At 53.8% G+C, this 19,457-nt stretch overlaps 1 protein-coding gene across 6 annotated transcripts in view; it reads right to left on the bottom strand.

Annotated features, from left to right (window-relative positions):
• BRD1 (bromodomain containing 1) overlaps nt 1–8,446 on the bottom strand; it is a 51,508-nt gene extending 43,062 nt beyond the window's left edge. For 3 of the 6 annotated variants that reach the window (XR_005243443.2, XM_038007289.2, XM_038007291.2), the window contains exons 1-2: nt 8,093–8,446; nt 3,616–4,996 (exon numbers count right to left, since the gene is read on the bottom strand). Coding sequence is in view for 5 of the 6 variants with exons in the window: in XM_038007289.2 (XP_037863217.1) it covers nt 3,616–4,982 (1,367 nt within the window). In the remaining variant the exon portion in view is untranslated. Of the gene's footprint in view, nt 1–3,615; nt 4,997–6,366; nt 7,817–8,092 lie in introns of those variants that run through there. The other 3 variants (XM_038007292.2, XM_038007290.2, XM_007976139.3) reach the window with 3 other exon arrangements.
• Between the last annotated feature and the right edge of the window lie 11,011 nt (nt 8,447–19,457).

Here is a 19,457-nt window from a genome sequence, read left to right as displayed (position 1 = left end):
CTGCTTCAGCCTCCTGAACAGCTGGGATCACAGGTGTGCACCACCACGCCTGGCTAATTTTTATATTTTTAGTACAGATGGGATTTCACCATGTTAGCCAGGCTGGTCTCGAACTCCTGACCTTGTGATCTGCCCACCTCAGCACCTCCCAAAGTGCTGGGATTACAGGCGTGAATCACGCACCCAGCCCTGCCTGTTTTTCAAAGTGTTTATTTACTGCTGTCTTTTTAAAAAACTATCTTTTTTAGCCTGGTGCAGTGGCTCACGCCTGTAATCCCAGCACTTTGGGAGGCCGAGGCAGGTGGATCACCTGAGGTCAGCAGTTCGAGACCATCCTGGCCAATATGGTGAAACCCTGTCTCTACTAAAAATACAAAAATGGGCCGGGTGTGGTGGCACGTGCCTGTAATCCTAGCTACTAGGGAGGCTGAGGCAGAGGTTGAACCCTTGAACCCAGGAGGTAGAGGTTGCAGTGAGCCGAGATCACAGACGGCACTGCACTCCAGCCTGGGCAACAAAGCGAGACTCTGTCTCCAAAAATAAAAAATAAAAATAAAAATAAATAAAAGCAGTCAGTCCCTAAAGGCAGATTCTGTTCTGTCCACAGGGAATAAGCAAGATCCCCTTTCTCTAAAATCTCCAAAACACTGCTTAGATGGGGTCACATCCTCTTCCAGTGTGCCTGGCTGGCCTGAAGCTCTAGACAGGCCCTACCCCAGAGCCATGGGTGAGTGCACACCCTAACCAACTAGACTCAGCATCCCTGCCAACAGCTGCATATGGAGAAGCTTCACCACGGGCCAGGCACAGTGGCTCGTGCCTGTAGTCCCAGCTGAGGATGGGAGGAGGCTGAGGCGGGAAGATCGCTTGAGTCTAAGAGTTTGAGGCTACAGTGAGCCATGATCGCGCCACTGTACTCCAACATGGGCAACAGAACAAGACCCTGTCTCTAAACACAAAACAAAAAACAAGCAAGAAGCTTCACCCTCATCTACACAAAATTCAAATGCACAGCTGAGGCTTCCTACATGCACCCAGGGTAGTGCCCAGGGCCCAAGAACAGGGCTGCCAGATCAGCTGCCTCTCAGGCCACAGCAAGACTATAAACCTGGTTTCAGGCAGCAGTCAGTACTGTGTTGAGAGGCTGCCCCTCACAACCACCCCAGAGATGGGTCCAGCACCATGGTGCCAACAGGCCAGGCGCGCTGGGAGCTCCTCCACTGGTGGCAAGGTGGCCTGAAGCACCACCATCTCCTGGAGACTGGGAAACCCAGAGTGCAGAGACTGCGGCCAAGAACACTTGTCCAGGTTTGTTTCTCTCTCTACTCGAAGCTAAAATAATAGTTTATTCCTAAGTTAGGAAAAGAACAGAACCACATAGTACGTGGTCTAGCTCCAACACCTGCTTTCAAATATTTAGGTCCAAAGCACGAGTTTTCTTCTCAATCAGCCCTGGCCACTTCAGGCCCCCGCGTCTCTGCAGGCAAACCCTACCTCCTGCAAACAGTCCTGCTTACCCAACACCAGCAGCCAAAGAATAGGGCGTGGGGCCCGGCCAAGCCCTGCCTCTCCCAGAGCAGGTCATCATCTGGTACTGGCCAGGGAAGGGAGCACTTCAGACTTTTGGCTCTTCATTTTGTTAGATCACATTTTGTTTATTTTGCTTCAATTTCAGTAAAGCTGAAATTTGTAGACCTTTTATACAGAAGCTCTTAATACAAACCCTAGACTTTTTGACTGATAGGTAGAAATCCAAGCAAAACCATCTCTTCAAAGTCAGATTAATTTACAAAGACAAACACCTTGGTTTTCACAGGGGTTTTCTCTGGATGGGAAGGATTATGAGCATTTTTTGTCCATTCTGTCTGAACTGACTAATTATCTATTTACAGCTCTGTGAAAAGAAACTGCACTTCACTTTGGCAAAGTAGAGTAATATTAACAAAAATCACTTAAAAATTTTTTTTTTTTTTTGAGACGGAGTCTCACTCTGTCACCCAGGCTGGAGTGCAGCAGCACAATCTCGGCTCACTGCAACCTCCCAGCCTCACCATCCATTGCAGCTCAGCCTGCATGCGTCCCCCCTGTGCTGCCCTCCCCTCACATGTGGAGCAGGTCTGACACCTCAGAGGGTCCTGCTCGCTGACCCCCAGCAGTCCTGGAAGGTCTGTGTGGTACTGGGGCTCCGGGCATCTCCCCCAGCCAAGCTGCAAGCTCAGCACCAGGCTGGTCTCCCCGCCCTGTTGACCGGCAGGCCCCGTCTGGGCTCACAGCTTCTCCCCTTGTTTGGCCACCCTGTCCTCAGGGCATCTGCAGCAAGTGGGGGGCACAGCACGGGAAACGGGGCCAACGCCACAGCAGTGGATGTCCCGATGCCGAAGTCACTGGGAAGCCCAGGCCAGAGCCCCACAGGTTGAAAGTCATACAGAGTTTCTGTGTGGGCTTCATTCCTTCTTAAAGTTTAGTCACTGAAATTCCTAAAAATCTTCACCCTTGGCTGGGCATGGTGGCTCACGTCTATAGTCCTAGCACTTTGGGATGCAGAGGTGGGCAGACTGCCTCAGCTCAGGAGTTCCAGACCACGCTGGGCAACATGGTGAAACCCCACCTCTACTAAAAATACAAAAGTTAGCTGGGCATAGGAGCATACGCCTATAGTCCCAGCTATTTGGGAGGCTGAGGCATAAGAATTGCTGGAAGCTGGCAGCAGAGGTTGCAGTGAGCTGAGATGGTGCCACTACACTCCAGCCTGGGCAACAGAGAAAAACCCCATTGAAAAGAGAAAAAAAAAAAAAAAAAAAAGCTGAGCAAGTGCTGTAATTCCAGCCCTTTGGGAAGCCAAGGTGGGCAGATCACTTGAGGTCAGGCGTTTGAGACCAGCCTAGCCAACATGGTGAAACCCTGTCTCTATTTTAAAAATACAAAAATTTGCCGAGTGCAATGGCTCACGCCTGTAATCCCAGCACTTTGGGAGGCCGAGGCGGGCGGATCACGAGGTCAGGAGATCGAGACCATTCTGGCCAACATGGTGAAACCCCGTTTCTACCAAAAATACAAAAAATTAGCCAGGCGTGGTGGCGAGTGCCTGTAGTCCCAGCTACTCGGGAGGCTGAGGCAGGAGAATGGCGTGAACCCAGGACACAGAGCTTGCAGTGAGCCAAGATTGCACCACTGCACTTCAGCCTGGGCGACAGAGCAAGATTCCGTTTCAAAAAAAAAAAAAAAAAAATTTGTCAGGCATGGTGGTGCATGCCTGCAGTGCCAGCTACTCAGGAGGCTGAGGCAGGAGAACTGCTTGAACCCGGGAGGCGGGGGTTGCAGAGAGCCGAGATTGCACCACTACACTCCAGCCTGGGCGACAAAGCGAAACTCCATCTCAAAAAAAATCTAGAAAACTATAGATCATTCCAAGACTACAGACTAAAATCTTTTACAACATCTATTCCCCAAAAAGACGTGGTAAACAAGCAGAACCACACTTCAGGGGAATATCAGGAAGCTGCGCCAACAGGAAGCACAACGATCACCCAGCACGGGCCCTGCAGGTTGTGCCTGCGTCCTCCCAGGGTCCTGCACTGCAGGCGCCTTGTGGACCCAATGCTTGGACACGCTTACCTCTGCGGGGGTATGTAAGGAGCGCACACAGTCGGCAGGACCGCGCAGGGCTCAGCCAGAGCCTTCTTAGCCTTTTTTGCCTTCTTCCTGACCTTGGATGTGGACCTGACCGTTTTGACCGAGCTGTCTTTTCGACAGACGCCATTTTTCATTTCGACATCCCCGTAAATATTCAGAGGCCTCCGGGTGCAGCCTGGAGGTGTGTGGACATCACAGTAAGCGGTCTTTCTGACGGAGAAGGTGGTGCCACCACCAGTCAGTTCCTTCACGGGCTCCATTTTCATGTACAGGCCAGCCTTCTGGGCACACGTCACATGGAATGCTGTGTAGCAGTTTGCTTTGTGGCACTGGATGCAGGCACCCACGCCCTTCTGCTTACAGAGGTAGCATGTCAGTTTCCACCGGGCTGGGGGAATGTTCCTCACCCCGTCAATGGGCTCGATGAACACCGTGTTGGCAAAGCCGACCTCTGGGATCCACAGGGCACACACCACGTGACCCCAGCGGTCGTCATCTGTCTTTTTGAAGGCACCACCCTTGTTGGGGCACAGCACACAGTCGGCAGGCCGGGCCCGGGACTGTAGGCAGTGGCGGCAGAGCCACTGGCCCTCGGGGATGTAGGGCACCCCGTAGCACTCCTGGTGCACGGCCAGGTTGCACATGTCGCAGAAAAGGATCACGTTGCTGTTCTGGCACTCCCCGTCCATGCAGATGCAGCACACGGCGTCCTCATCGATCAGAGACTGCTGCTCGCCCTGCTTCTGGTTCTCACAGTGCGACTCCTTCTCGAAGCGGTCCATCAGGAACTCAAACATGCTCTGCGACACGGCGGGGACGCAGTCGCCCTTGCGCTTCTCGTTGACGATCTCCAGCCAGGCGTAGTCCTCCTCGTCCATGTCGTACTCCACCTCGTTGTCCAGTTCCTCGGCCGACTTCTCGATGAACTTGTAGTACACCGGAGGCCTCCTGGGGGCGGACGGAGGGCTGTACTCCACAATGCGCACCTTGGGCTCTGGGAGGGCGCTGGCCGAGGCCGGCGCGCCGTGGGCGCTGGGGAGGGCTTCATTTTTCTTTTTGACTCTGTTGTTTTTGTGACGCTTAGTTCTTAAGCAGACAGGGGGCCGCTCGCTGTTTTCCTTATTGCTGTTGCATTCACTCATCTCTTGAGCCGTGAGGTCATCTTCTAATATGATCTCCAGGGGATCAAAAATACTGATCCTGTGCAAGCGCCCTTCAATTTCTATCTCTACCATCCTTTGAGCTTGAGCGTAGGTCAGCGTTTCTCGCGTGGGGGAGTGTTTAACACTGCACGGGGAGGAAGGATGCCTCGCTGCAGAGCCTCGATGACATCGTCCTTTCCTCCTCATTTGGTAATGATTACCTAAAATAAAGGCAAAGGTAAAGTTACTTCTATGCAGGGTGACCAAAGACTCGAGAAAGCTGCAAAAGTACGCTGGGGCAGATCTAGCTCACCAGCTCAAAACCCAATCAAAGCAAAACTCACAACTAACTTCTTTCCGAGGTGTCAAAAACCACGCATCCAGGCCCGAGCAACTCCCCAGGACCAGGGAGAGAACAGCAGTAACAGGCAGAGAGGCAGCCTGAGGAGCCCTCCTGAGCACCTGCATCCCTATCACCACACCAACAGGCTGCGGAGACCACAGAAATGCTCCCCAAGAAGGAGGGGTCTGGCCCAGAGCCCATAGCTGCAGGACTTTCCTGGCATGCAGGCGATCCCCCAGGAAGTCCACATATAGGGCTGGACCCCACCAGACAGAGGCTATGCCCAACTGAGAGGCATGCTCAGTGGCTACCTGGTCCTATCGGATACTCCCCCAAACCACTCTTCCCCTCTCCACTGCTCCCAGGAGAGCACCCCCATGAGCCCAAAGTCACCACAGTCCTTGCAGCATTCCTGCTGGGCTAGGGGTAGGAGACAGACCACAGTCTGTCCATGCTCTATAGACAGGCCCTCCACACGCACACCACAGCACAGGGGACCAACAGGGGAGCCCTGTACTGGTCTGAGGGGACAGTCTTCGCCCCTGGGAGGCCCTAACCCCGCTTCTGCAGAGCCTTGGCAGTGACCACCATGGAAACACCCACAGGCCGAGTCAACCTGCCGCTTCCCCTCAGGGGCACTCCTCAAGCCCCAGTGAGACAATGGTGCTGGCCATGTCCTCCTCCTTTCTGAGCGAATCCGGATACGTGCAATACACCAAAGGGCATCTCTCTGTTCTCCCCGGCACACGTGAAGGTAGACGCTCCTCTCAGGCTACACAGCGAGGGGCGGCCCCCAGGACCCCCTGGAGGCTTGCAGAGACCCTCACCAGGAGGGTTGCCAGCGCTGGCTCAGGTGCCTGAAGACTTGGTCACAGAGATTTAGGAGAATTTGCCTTTCCAGAGGTGGGCAAAACCAGTGAGCTGCCACCCATACCTCCAGCTCCTTGTGGCAGAGGCCTCTGCTGTTCGAACACCACGGACTGTGTCTGTTCCCAGCTGTCCCCGGGGTGCCTCCTGTGTGGGCACCTCCAGTGAAGACCACCACCTGCCGGGCAGTGCCTCCCTCCAAAGCGCCACACTTCACTGACAGGAAGCAAAATGATTTTGCAGTGACTGACTCGCAAAACAAATATTCTCAGCTGAATCCCAAGGCCCACTCTGCATCCAGCCCTGCAAGGTCAGGGACGTCTGGCCTCGGGGCCCAGGGGGAGCAGGGGCACCCGCAGCAGCCTGGCTTCAGAGCCTCACCCTGGGCCTAGATCTACTGGGCCTCAGAAAAAGCCCTCAGGGAGCAGGCTTCCCTCTGTGAGTCCCGAAAGGAAATCCCAGCCGACTTCAAGGGCACTTCTTAAGACAGACCCTCCAGCCACTGTGTATCTTTCTCTGTATCAGACAGAAATCCTCATTGTATGTTGAAACTAGATTGCAATTACCTACAGAGAGGACAGGAGAGAAAATGTGGTCAGCCAAACCTCAGGCCCCTTGCATCTCCAGGGCCTCCAGGTACCCACTCAACCCTGGATTCCTGGAGAGCAGTCAGTACAGCCCAGCCGGCCCTGGGAGCCCTGCAGAGGTGACACCACAGCCTGCAGAGAGCTACCCTAGTGCACCCGGGACGGCGACACGCGTCATTACTGACATGGGGCAGAAGCAACAGTTGGTTACTCACCAGATCAGAAACGAACCTGTAATTTTCCCCTCGACAGCAAAGTCCTGAGTCGCCCTAAGGACAAGCAGCCCCCGGAAACCCACTCTCTCCCAGGGAGCCGCGAAGCTCTTCATCTCAACGCTTTCTACAAGGGGAGAACTGAACCGAAGGCTTCACGGCCACAGCAGCTCTCAACACGGAACTGGGACCCGGGGAGAGTAGACCCTCGGCGGCAGCGCCGGGCGACCCACGCCCTTCCCCGCTTCCCCCCGGGCCGGTTCCGCCCAGGCCGGGACACGCATTTCCACCGGGAGGGATCCGCGGGGGCACGCACGTCGCTTCTCAAGGAATAATTCCCTTAAGTACATCCTGAAGAGCTCTGCGGGCCCAAAGCAGGGAAGGCTGCTGCCCACAAGACGGCCGCTTCCCTCTTGCCACCGCCCGGCCAGGGAGAAGCCGACCACGCGCCGGGCCTCTCCCTAAAGGCCACGGGAGCCGCGGCCGCGGAGTTGTGCGAAGTTGTGAGAAGCACACGGCACTCGGGACGGCGCGGGGCCAGGCAAACAAAAACCTCCGCCGATTCCACTAACTACACCACCGCCTGGCGACCGAGCCTCACAGACCGACCCGGACGGCCGCGCTTTCTGGGGGACCGGCCCGCACCCCGCGGGGCAGGGGCTCCTGCTGCTGAGGATTCTCAGAACTCCCGCGTCCGCTCCCAAGAGCCGCGTTTCCCGTGAACTGCGCTTCAAGCGTGTCACTCGTTTAAAAGGCCCGGGGAAGCCTCGCGTTCGTCGCCAGGCGTCTCCCTGCAAACGCCCGGGGAGGCGGCGGCGCTGGTTCTCCAGCCCGGCCTCCGCAGGCCGCGCGGCTCCTGGGCCATCTCGGGGCGCGTCCCTGCTCACAGGGAGGTCCCGTCTGGGCAGAGCTCGGCCGGCCTGTTACATAAGGGGCGGCCCGGCCCGACTCGAGCGCGGACTCTGGGCGGGCGCCGCGGCCCAGGCCGCCGAGACCCATAGCCCGACTCGGCCTCCCTCGACTCCCCGGCCTGACCTCCCCGGTCTCCCCGCCCGGCCTCCCAGGCTCCCTGCCTGTCTCCCCGGCCGCCCGGCCCGAACTCCCCGGTCTCCCCGCCCGGCCTCCCCGGCATCCCGGGCTCCCGGTCCGCGGACAATGCGGAGCCGCCGCCGCCGCCGCCGCCGCCAAACATGGCGTCGGCACCACAACCCCGAGAGGCCGGGCCGAGGCGGAGGCGGCGGCGGCGGCGGCCCGGGCGGCCCGCGAGGCGGCGGGGAGGCCTCCACGGCCAGGCCTCCGCCCACTCACCTTCGGGGCGCCGCGGCCGCGGGAGCCCGGCAAGCGGGCGGACGCGGGGGCCGGCGCGGCCGAGGCGGCGCTAATGGCGCCCGCGGCTCCTCCGCCAACGGCCGCGCAGGCCGGGCCCCGCCGCCGCTCCTGGGCGCGGGCTCCTCTCGGCCGCGGCGGCTCCGGGCCCGGCAGCGGCGGCCGCGGACTCTCGGGCGGCGGCTCGCGCGGCGCGGGCTCGGGGCCCGGCTGGAGGCCCGGCTCGGGGGGCCCGGCCGGCGGGCGCGGGCGACGGGCGGCGGGCGCGGGACGCGGGGCTGGCTCGGACGCCAGGGCCGGGTCGCTCGCTCGCTCCCCAGCGAAGCAAACAATGCGGCGAGCGCTCCGCCCGGCGCGCTGCGTGCGAGACGCGCCCCGCCCGCCGCCGCCATGACGCGCGGACTCCGCCGCCTCAGCGGCGCGCGGGGGAGGGGGCGTCGCGAGGAGCTGGGGCCAAGTGGGGACCCTGAGGCGGCAGGGACCGGGCTGGGAGTGGGGGGTCGGGAGGATGGAGAGTGGGGGCCCTTGAGTTAGGGAGGACCGGGCCAGAGGGTCCCTGAGGAGGTCAGGAGGATGGAGAATGAGGGGCCCTGAGGCAGGGGGACAGGCCTAGGAGTGGGGGACCCCGAGGCAGTTGGGGAGCAGCCGGGAGTCGGGGGCCCTGAGGCAGGGGGGTACCGCCTGGGAGTGGGGGTCCCTGAGGCAGAAGGGCATTGGCCCAGGGGTGGGGTCGCTGAGGCGGGGGGACGGCCCTGGAGTGGGGGACCCTGAGGCGGGGGGGACCGGCTGGGAGTGGAAGTCCCTGAGGCAGAAGGGCATTGGCCCAGGAGTGGGGGACCCTGAGGCAGGGGATACCACCGTCCGGGAGTGGGGGACCCAGAGTTGGGGGGAACGGCCGGGAGTGGGGGTGCCTGAGGCAGGGGGTACCACCGTCCGGGAGTGGGGGACCCAGAGTTGGGGGGACGGCCCTAGAGTGGGGGACCCTGAGGCAGGGGGTACCACCGTCCGGGAGTGGGGGAGCCTGAGGCAGGGGGTACCACCGTCCGGGAGTGGGGGACCCAGAGTTGGGGGGAACGGCCCTGGAGTGGGGGTGCCTGAGGCAGAAGGGCATTGGCCCTGGAGTGGGGGCCCTCGAGGCAGGAGGGGGGAGCAGCCGGGAGTCGGGGGCCCTGACAGGGGGGACCGGCCAGGAGTGGGGGCCCCTGAGGCGGGGGGGACCGGCTGGGAGTGGGAGTCCCTGAGGCAGAAGGGCATTGGCCCAGGAGTGGGGGGCCCTGAGGCAGGGGGCGATTGGCCCCAGAGTGGAGGGCCCTAAGTGGGCAGAGGGGGCCCTGCGGGCCCGCTGCGTAGAAGTGGAAGGGGCACTGGCCGGGGCACCCGACTAAGTAGGGGAGGGTGGTGCAGCCGGGCTGGGGAGCCTCCCCAGTGAGTGTCAGGCCAGGTGTGCAAGTAGCCCTGCCAGTGTGAGGGCCCTGCCGAGTCCGGCGTGAAGCAGATGCCCTTTGAGGTTGCAAGAAAAGGCCCCTGCGGGCGCGAGTTGAGAGGCCTGAGTCTCTGCCTTCACGTTGGCCTTTTGTGTAAACTCTAAAATTCAGTGGGGTCATAACAATTTTCACTCTAAGATTAAGTCCCAAAATGTTTTAAGGTGAGGCAGAAGCTCCTTGGTTTCCTTGAGAATCTGTGATCAGGACGCTGGTGCTGTGGAATCCCTGGGTTCCAGCAGCCCAGCCTGTGGCGTCTAGGCAGGCCCCTCGGGCGGAGCAGCTGTCCACCCTGGGACAGACCTTCCCCAGGGGGAAGCGGAGCGGCACCACTGCTCAGGGCACTGCATCAAACACCTTATTGGGAGTGGGGTGGCTTTGTTCACCCAGGTGTCCCTGATGGGGCAAAGCCCCACAGGCTTTTTCCTGGCCAGCCCTCATGCCCATGGCACAGTGTGTGGGTTGTGATGTGAAGACTTGAAGGCAGGTAGGACCCCAGCCAAGGTCCCTAGTGGTCAGTCCTGATCTAGGACTCCCTGCAGACACACCCTTGAGCCGAGAGGGTGCAGGCCACTGGGGCCCTGACCTCTTCTGCACGAGACCCAGGAGCTTCGTGTCACCTCCATTCTACTGATGTCTGTTTGCCTGTGGCCAAACAAGCAAGCTGAGCCGGAACCCTTCTCTCCTCCGCCTCAGGGAAGCCAGATGGAAACAAGCTGGAGGTTCTCCACAACGCAAAGTGAAAGTAAGACACAGGCTCATGAAAGAGAAGATGAAAAGACACGAAACCCTTCACAGAACAGGAGAGAGACGGGGACAGTGACTTCTCAAACAATGGAGGTGATGCTGAGAGGAGAGAAGAACAAAGCCTCGAATGTAGGCACGTCAGAGGGAGACTCAGGAAGGCCTTCGGAGAGAGAGAAAGGATCTTTTTTAGAGTTCAGACATACTACAGAGGAAGGGTTGCCAAAATACTAAGAGAATTGAACCGTAACTCATACACAGTGAAACTAGCATTCCAGTGAGACAGCAAAATGAAGTTGTCTTCACGGCTTGTAAACATCCACGTTTACCACACACGCAGTCTCTAAAAGTACTAGAAGAAATACCTTACCAAAGTGAAAAGTGGACTCAAGAGTAAGACGTGGATACTAGCAAATAAATCAGTCTGGTCTGTTAAAATCAACCTGAGAGAAATCCCAGATGAGCTCAACATGACACATGGCAAGGCCGGGCGCAGAAGGAAGTGAAAGTGCATGAAAGCTCTTGTATTGTTTGGTTTGAGGATTTTAGAATCAATAGAAAAAAAGGTTAAAAATTTTAGCTGGGCATAGTGGGTCACACCTGTAATCCCAGCACTTTGGGAGGCTAAAGCAGGCGGATCACCTGAGGTCGGGAGTTCAAGACCAGCCTAATCAACATGGAGAAACCCCATCTCTACTAAAAATACAAAAAAAAAAAAAAAAAATTAGCTGGCTGTGGCGGTGCATGCCTGTAATCCCAGCTACCCGGGAGGCTGAGGCAGGAGAATTGGTGGAAACCGGGAGGTGGAGGTTGCGGTGAACTGAGATAGTGCCATTGCACTCCAGTCTGGGCAACGAGCAAAACTCCGTCTCAAAAAAAAAAAAAAAAAAATTAAACCATCAGAAAGTTTCCACAAGAATGGTGGGAAAAGAATTTACCACTTTCAAAACAGCTGAGGAAAAAGTGAAATGAAAAATGACAGCACCAAAACAACAACAAAAAAACAGGAATGAGTAAAAGATAAAACCATGATAAATATGGAACATAATATGAGTTGGCAGGACTAAGCTCAAACATTTGAGTAATCAGAGGAATGTGATTGGATTAAATTCATCTTTTAAAAGACAGCCTCTCTGAATGGAATATGAATATGGTTAAATACTGCTGCAAGAAATTCACCTGAAAATAACAGATGAAAAATAAAACAATGGGGCCAGGCACAGTGGCTCACACCTGTAATCCCAACACTTCGGGAGACTGAGGCAGGTGCATCACCTGAGGTCAGGAGTTCAAGACCTGATGAACATAGTGAAACCCCATCTGTACTAAAAATAGAAAAATTAGCCAGGCATTGAGGCACGTGCCTGTAGTCCCAGCTACTTGGGAGGCTGAGGCAGGAGAATCACTTGAACCAGGAGGCTGAGATTGCAGTGAGGCAAGATTGCCGCACTGCACTGCAGCCTGGGTAACAGAGCAAGACTCCGTTTCGTAAATAAAAGGATGGAAATTATCATACGTTTGTTCCTCAAAAGGCACCATAAAGAGACTGAAGAATGAAAAACTGAAAGATATGTACACCTTGCAAATGATTAGTATTTAGAATATAGAGAGAACCGCTTCAGAACCATTAGAAAGAGAGAAACAAGGCCGGGCGCAGTGGCTCAAGCCTGTAATCCCAGCACTTTGGGAGGCCGAGACGGGCGGATCACGACGTCAGGAGATCAAGACCATCCTGGCTAACATGGTGAAATCCCGTCTCTACTAAAAAATACAAAAAACTAGCCAGGCGAGGTGGCGGGCGCCTCTGTAGTCCCAGCTACTCGGGAGGCTGAGGCAGGAGAATGGCGTAAACCCGGGAGGCGGAGCTTGTAGTGAGCTGAGATCCAGCCACTGCACTCCAGCCGGGACGACAGAGCCAGACTCCGTCTCAAAAACCCAAATCAGCAAAGAAGCCTGCGTCATAGTCAGGCTTCTTGCAGAGAACATGGAAAGGCCTATCATCTTACTAGTAAATTTGGAAATGCCAACTAAAACCACACCAAATAGGCACCAACATTCATATGTGGCATTACTCAGTGATGGCAAGATGGCAGAGCAATACCCTGCTGGTCAGAATGTCAAATGGGACAACTATTTGGTAAATATCATGGCCGTACGGCATTACCCAGTGAAAACGGACATGTTTATCAGTTTCCTGTTGCTGCAAAACAAACCACGCCCAAAACTTTGTAGCTCAAAACAACAGTCATTCGTTTTGTTCACACATATGCTATTTGGGCAGGATTCAGCAGGCACAGCTAGACTACTTCCTGCATCCTCACTGGGGCACCTTCACTAGGGGCTGGAGGAGCCACTTCCAAGATGGTGCACTCACGGGGCTGGGACCTTGATCCAGGCTCTGGGCTGAAGGCCTTGGGAACATCCTCATGGAACAGTAGCCATGCTCCAGGAGCAAGGGTTTCAAGAGAAGCAGGTGGGACCTGTATCACTTTTCACATCCTAGCTTCTGAAGTCACATAGCATCATTTCTGCCGTAGTGACAAGCCTGTCCAGATTCAACAGTTAGGGAGATGTGTCATCATCACATTTTAAGAGAAGCGTCCTGTGTGGGAGAAGTTATTGTGGCCACTTTGAAAAGATGCAAGCTCCCCGAGTGTGCATACCCATTCCCGGCTGTAGGGTTAAGTCTATTTGTATTCCTAGGTGCATTCCATGCCTGGGCGTGTGCCTGAGAAACTTGTTCATCAGGAGGCACATGGCATGTGCATGAATGTTCAGAGCAACACTGTTTTTGTTTTTTTTTTTTTTTGTCTTTTTATTTTGTTTTATTTTAACACTGCTTTTATTTATTTATTTTTTTTAATTTTTATTTTTATTTTTTTTGAGACGGAGTCTGGCTCTGTCACCCAGGCTGGAGTGCAGTGGCCGGATCTCAGCTCACTGCAAGCTCCGCCTCCCGGGCTTACGCCATTCTCCTGCCTCAGCCTCCCCAGTAGCTGGGACTACAGGCGCCCGCCACCTCGCCTGGCTAGTTTTTTTGTATTTTTTAGTAGAGACGGGGTTTTACCGTATTAGCCAGGATAGTATCGATCTCCTGACCTCGTGATCCGCCTGTCTCGGCCTCCCAAAGTGCTGGGATTACAGGCTTGAGCCACCGTGCCCGGCCAACACTGTTTTTAATAGCAAATATTGGGGGAAATCTTAAATATCAAAGAACAGTAAAATGGACAAAGTGAGGTATCTCCACATAATGGAATAGCACATAGCAACAGAAATGAATGAATTCCACCACCAACATGGCCAAATCTCAAACACATAATTCTAAATGGAAGAAAGAAATCTCAAAAGATTACAGAATAGGCCGGGCGCGGTGGCTCAAGCCTGTAATCCCAGCGCTTTGGGAGGCCGAGGCGGGTGGATCACGAGGTCAGGAGATCGAGACCATCCTGGCTAACATGGTGAAACCCCGTCTCTACTAAAAAATACAAAAAACTAGCCGGGCGAGGTGGTGGGCGCCTGTAGTCCCAGCTACTCCGGAGGCTGAGGCAGGAGAATGGCGTAAACCCGGGAGGCGGAGCTTGCAGTGAGCTAAGATCCGGCCACTGCACTCCAGCCTGGGTGACACAGCGAGACTCCGTCTCAAAAAAAAAAAAAAAAAAGATTACAGAATATGATTCCATTTACACTCAGCAGACAGAGCTAGGAAATATGTATGTACACACAAACACACACACACACACCTTTTCTGATACCTCTTAGCAGACCTTGAGTTCATACTGATACCTGTACCTCCAGTTACAATCTGGCATGGAGCTGATTCTTCCATCTTTCTACATAACTATCTATGCCTTCACTTAGTAGCTCAGTACCCCCCTACATAACCATCTCTGGGCTGTACAGAACAGAAAATTGGCCCCAGACACAACCACTGCCCCCATTTATGCACCAGCCAAAAACACGGTTCTGGGGTCATCACTGCTCCCCAGAATGGTTACATCTGCAGGCTGAAAGCACAGCCCAAGAAAAGGCAAGGAGGAGGATGGTCATATTGTTTCTGATATTCTGTTTCTGGCAGGAATAAGACAAAACCCTTTTTCTTTGATCTATCTCACCTTTAATTTATTTAATTTTTATTTTTACCCAGTGTCTACAACAATCACCTTTAATTTAGGAGACTATCACAAACAAATGAAACGTTCTTTAAATGTTGTTTTTCTCACTTCAGAATTCAGGAAAAATAGTTTTACTGACATTTACTTTTAATAAAAATGTAGTAATTTGCATTGTTGCAGTAGAAATCTGTCCTCCTTGTCACTAGAATATAATCAGTCAAATTGATAGTGGAGCCCAGGCCTTACATGGGTGTCATATTTGAGAATAACATTCCTGTGCTTCCACAACATGCCCACCATTAAGGAACAAGGGTTGTGGCATGTGTGCTGAACCAATGCCCACAGAACCCTCAGACCCATACTGGCCAGGCACCTGTATTCTGGCACACAAGGCCTCAGCCTCACAAGTAGTGAGAAGGACACTTCCTGGCAGGCCAAGAGCCATGGCAAACACCAGAACCCTCTGGAAGATAGAAACTTGCATACGCACAGGTCCTGCAGGCACACCTGAGGAAGGTCGATTTGGTTCTGCTTCCTGACCTAGGAAGAGAAAAGCAAATAAGATTAAAAAAAAAAAAAAAAAAAAAAATTCTCGGGTGTAATGTAGGCTCAGTCTTACATTCCTTCTGATGACACCTCCCAACAGAAGTTGATTTTCTGGCTTGGTCGTTGCATAACGCCATCTGGTTTAGATGTGTCATGTAGCAAGGACATTCGTGTGTGTTAATTACCACTTCTTGCAGAGCCTGTGTAGATGAATTAGGTCAGAACACATGACTAGCTTGCTGTGGTTGAGAATAACCTTCAGAGATTATCATCCCAAGGGGGAGCTAATAAAAATGTCCCAAATTGAGGATTAGACACCCCAAAATGAGTGTATCTATTCAGTGGCAGGTTGTGTTTCCGAGCAAGCGTGTCAGGCAGATTTTCGGATCCTCTGGAGTGTGCACCTGTTTAACTTGCTATTTACTATTGATTATGATATTTTACAACTCAGCAAGGGTAGACTTTAATTTGTTGAAGACAGATGGCCAAGTAAAATTATTCCTGTCTGAAAGCAACGCAAATACATTTTGCCCAGCAGTGAGTGATAGAAATTATTTCTCTCCAGTAGAAAAGATTACAGTTAGAAAAGGTTGCAGTTTGGCCAGGCACAGTGGCTCACGCCTGTAATCCCAGCACTTTGGGAGGCCAAGGTGGACGGATCACCTGCAGTCAGGAGTTCGAGACTAGCCTGGCCAAAATGGTGAACCCTCGTCTCTACTAAAAATACAAAAATTAGCTGGACGTGGTGGTGGGTGCCTGTAATCCCAGCTACTCAGGAGACTGAGGCAGGAGAATTGCTTGAACCTGGGAGGTGGAGGTTGCAATGAGCCAAGATCACACCATTGCACTCCAGCCTGGGTGACAGAGCAAGACTCCGTCTCAAAAAAAAGAAAAGGGCCAGGCGTGGTGGCTCAAGCCTGTAATCCCAGCACTTTGGGAGGCCGAGACGGGTGGATCACGAGGTCAGGAGATCGAGACCATCCTGGCTAACACGGTGAAACCCCGTCTCTACTAAAAAATACAAAAAACTAGCCGGGCGAGGTGGCGGGTGCCTGTAGTCCCAGCTACTCGGGAGGCTGAGGCAGGAGAATGACGTGAACCTGGGAGGCGGAGCTTGCAGTGAGTTGAGATCCGGCCACTGCACTCCAGCCTGGGCGACAGAGCGAGACTCCGTCTCAAAAAAAAGAAAAGAAAAGAAAAGAAAAAAAGAAAAAGTTGTGGTTTATGACTTGTAGAACATTAACCAGTTTTTTAAAAAATCTAAATAAGCAGAATTACTCAAACTTTTTTTAAGTCACTACAAATATTTCCCTCTCTCCAACATTTTGAACCAGCCTCACCATCGTGCTGGTTCCCTCATTAATGACTTAAGTAAACCTTTTTTTTTTTTTTTTTTTTTTGAGACAGAGTCTCGCTCTGTGCCCCAGGCTGGAGTGCAGTGGCATGATCTCGGCTCACTGCAAGCTCCGCCTCCCAGGTTCACGCCATTCTCCTGCCTCAGCCTCCCGAGTAGCTGGGACTACAGGCGCCTGCCACTACGCCCGGCTAGTTTTTTTTTTGTTTTTTTTTTTTGTGTGTGTATTTTTAGTACAGACAAGGTTTCACCGTGTTAGCCAGGATGGTCTCGATCTCCTGACCTCATGATCCGCCCGCCTCGGCCTCCCAAAATGCTAGGATTACAGGCGTGAGCCACTGTGCCAGCCCTGTTTTTAACTTTTTAAGAAGTATGCTGGCCGGGCGCGGTGGCTCAAGCCTGTAATCCCAGCACTTTGGGAGGCCGAGACGGGCGGATCACGAGGTCAGGAGATCGAGACCATCCTGGCTAACAAGGTGAAACCCCGTCTCTACTAAAACAATACAAAAAACTAGCCGGGCGAGGTGGCGGGCGCCTGTAGTCCCAGCTACTCCGGAGGCTGAGGCAGGAGAATGGCATAAACCCGGGAGGCGGAGCTTGCAGTGAGCTGAGATCCGGCCACCGCACTCCAGCCCGGGTGACAGAGCAAGACTCCGTCTCAAAAAAAAAAAAAAAAAGAAGTATGCTTTGACAGCTCCAGCATCTAGCTGCCTTCTCAGCCTCTCCTCCAGGATGTCCTGTAGGCATCTCGAACTCAACGTGTCTGGCACTCAGCTTTTGGCATTCATCCCCAAACTTCTCCGCTGTCTCCCTCCTCTGTTAGGGGTTGAATTGTATACCCCTCCAAAAGGTATGGTGAAGTCCTAAGCCATAGTACCTGTGAACATGACCTAATTTGGAAATGGGGTCTTTGCAGATATAATTAAGTTAGGATGAGGCCAAGCACAGTGGCTCACACCTGTAATCCCAGCACTTTGGGAGGCCGAGGCAGGCGGATCACCTGAGGTCAGGAGTTCAAGACCAGCCTAACCAATGTGGTGAAACCCTGTCTCTACTAAAAATACAAAAATTAGCTGGGCATGGTGGCGCGTGCCTGTAGTCCCAGCTACTCGCAAGGCTGAGGCAGGAGGATCGCTTGAACCTGGGAAGCAGAGGTTGCAGTGAGCAGAGATTGCGCCACTGCACTCTAGCCTGGGCAATAGAGTAAGACTGCATCTCAATAAATAAATAAGAATAAATAATAGGCCGGATGCGGTGGCTCACGCCTGTAATCCCAGCACTGTGGGAGACCAAGGCAGGCAGATCACGAGATCAGGAGATGGAGACCATCCTGGCTAACATGGTGAAAACCTGTCTGTACTAAAAATACAAAAATATAGCCAGGTATGGTGGCGGGCGCCTGTAGTCCCAGCTACTCGGGAGGCTGAGGCAGGAGAATGGCGTGAACCCAGCCGGGCGCGGTGGCTCACGCCTGTAATCCCAGCACTTTGGGAGGCCGAGGCAGGCGGATCACAAGGTCAGGAGATCGAGATCATGGTGAAACCCCGTCTCTACTAAAAAAAATAGAAAAAATTAGCCGGGCGCAGTGGCGGGCGCCTGTAGTCCCAGCTACTCGGGAGGCTGAGGCAGGAGAACGGCGTGAACCCGGGAGGCGGAGCTTGCAGTGAGCCGAGATTGCGCCACTGCACTCCAGCCTGGGCGACAGAGAGAGACTCCGTCTCAAAAAAAAAAAAAAAAAAAAAAAAAAAAGAATGGCGTGAACCCAGGAGGCGGAGCTTGCAGTGAGCCGAGATCGCACCACTGCACTCCAGCCTGGGGGACAGAGAGAGACTCCATCTGAAAAGAAAAAAAAAAAAGACATAAGAAAAAAAAGAATAAATGATGATGATAATAATAATAATAAAGTTAGGATGAGGTCATTGAGTTGGGCCCTAATCCAATGACTGTTATCCTTTTCTAAACTACAATCTGCTAACCTTCTCTGTATCATTCCAATTTTAGTATATGTGCTGCTAAAGCAGGCACATGGTATTCTTATAAGAAGAGAAAGTGGGACGCAGACACACAAGCAAGGACAGCTGTGTGACAATGGAGACAGAGAGTGGAGTGATGTGGCCACAAGCCAAGGAATGCGAAGTACTGATGGCCACCAGAAGCTGAAAGAGGCAGGAAAGACCCCTCTTTCTGGGCTTCAGAGGGAACACAGTCCTGTTGATGCCTGGACTTCAGGCTTCCGACCTCCAGAACTGTGGGAGAGTGAGATGCTGCCATTCTCAGCACCCCCCAGGCTGTGGCGCTTTGTCATAGCGGCTATAGGACATGAATCCACTTTCTCGGCTAAGGCAACTCCAGGCTTCCTAGGTGAGAGGCAGTCCCTCCCTTCTCATGTCTGACTCGCTGGCAAAACCTGTCAGCTTCCCTTTCAAAATAAGTCCAGAGCCAGCCCTGTGTCACTGCCTCCTCTGTTCCCTCCCAGGGACAGTGGCCAACACCTCTCACCTGGATTATCCCAGTAGCCTGACCCACCTCTCTGCTTCACCCTTGTACCCTTCTGCTTCTTCCTCTCTATAGCAGCCCAAGTGACAGCATCTCCTGTGTTTAACGCCTTCTGCTGGCTTCCCATCTCCCTCGGAAGAAAAGCCACAGTCCTCAACTCCACAACAAAAAACACAGAACCTGATTTTTTCTTTTTTTTTTTTTTTTCTGAGACAGAGTCTTGCTCTGTCGCCCAGGCTGGAGTGCAGTGGTGCGATCCTGGCTCACTGCAACCTCTGCCTCCTGGCTTCAAGTGATTCTCCTGCCTCAGCCTCCCAAGTAGCTGGGATTACAGGCACACACCATCACACCTGGTTAATTTCTGTATTTTTAGTAGAGATGGGGTTTCACCATGTTGGCCAGGCTGGTCTCGAACCTCTGACCTCAGGTGATCCACCTGCCTCGGCCTCCCAAAGTGCTAGTATTACAGGTGTGAGCCACCACGCTCAGCTAGAACCTGATTTTAAAATGGACAAAGGACTTGAACAGACAACTACAAATAGCCAATAAGCACATCGAAAATGATCATCATTAGCTCTCAGGGAACTGCCAATCAAAACCACAATGACATCCTA

Source organism: Chlorocebus sabaeus, chromosome 19 (assembly GCF_047675955.1).
Source record: "Chlorocebus sabaeus isolate Y175 chromosome 19, mChlSab1.0.hap1, whole genome shotgun sequence".
Lineage (NCBI taxonomy): Eukaryota > Metazoa > Chordata > Mammalia > Primates > Cercopithecidae > Chlorocebus > Chlorocebus sabaeus.
The sequence above is the reverse complement of the archived record's forward strand: the minus strand, read 5'-3'. Positions and strand labels throughout refer to the sequence as shown.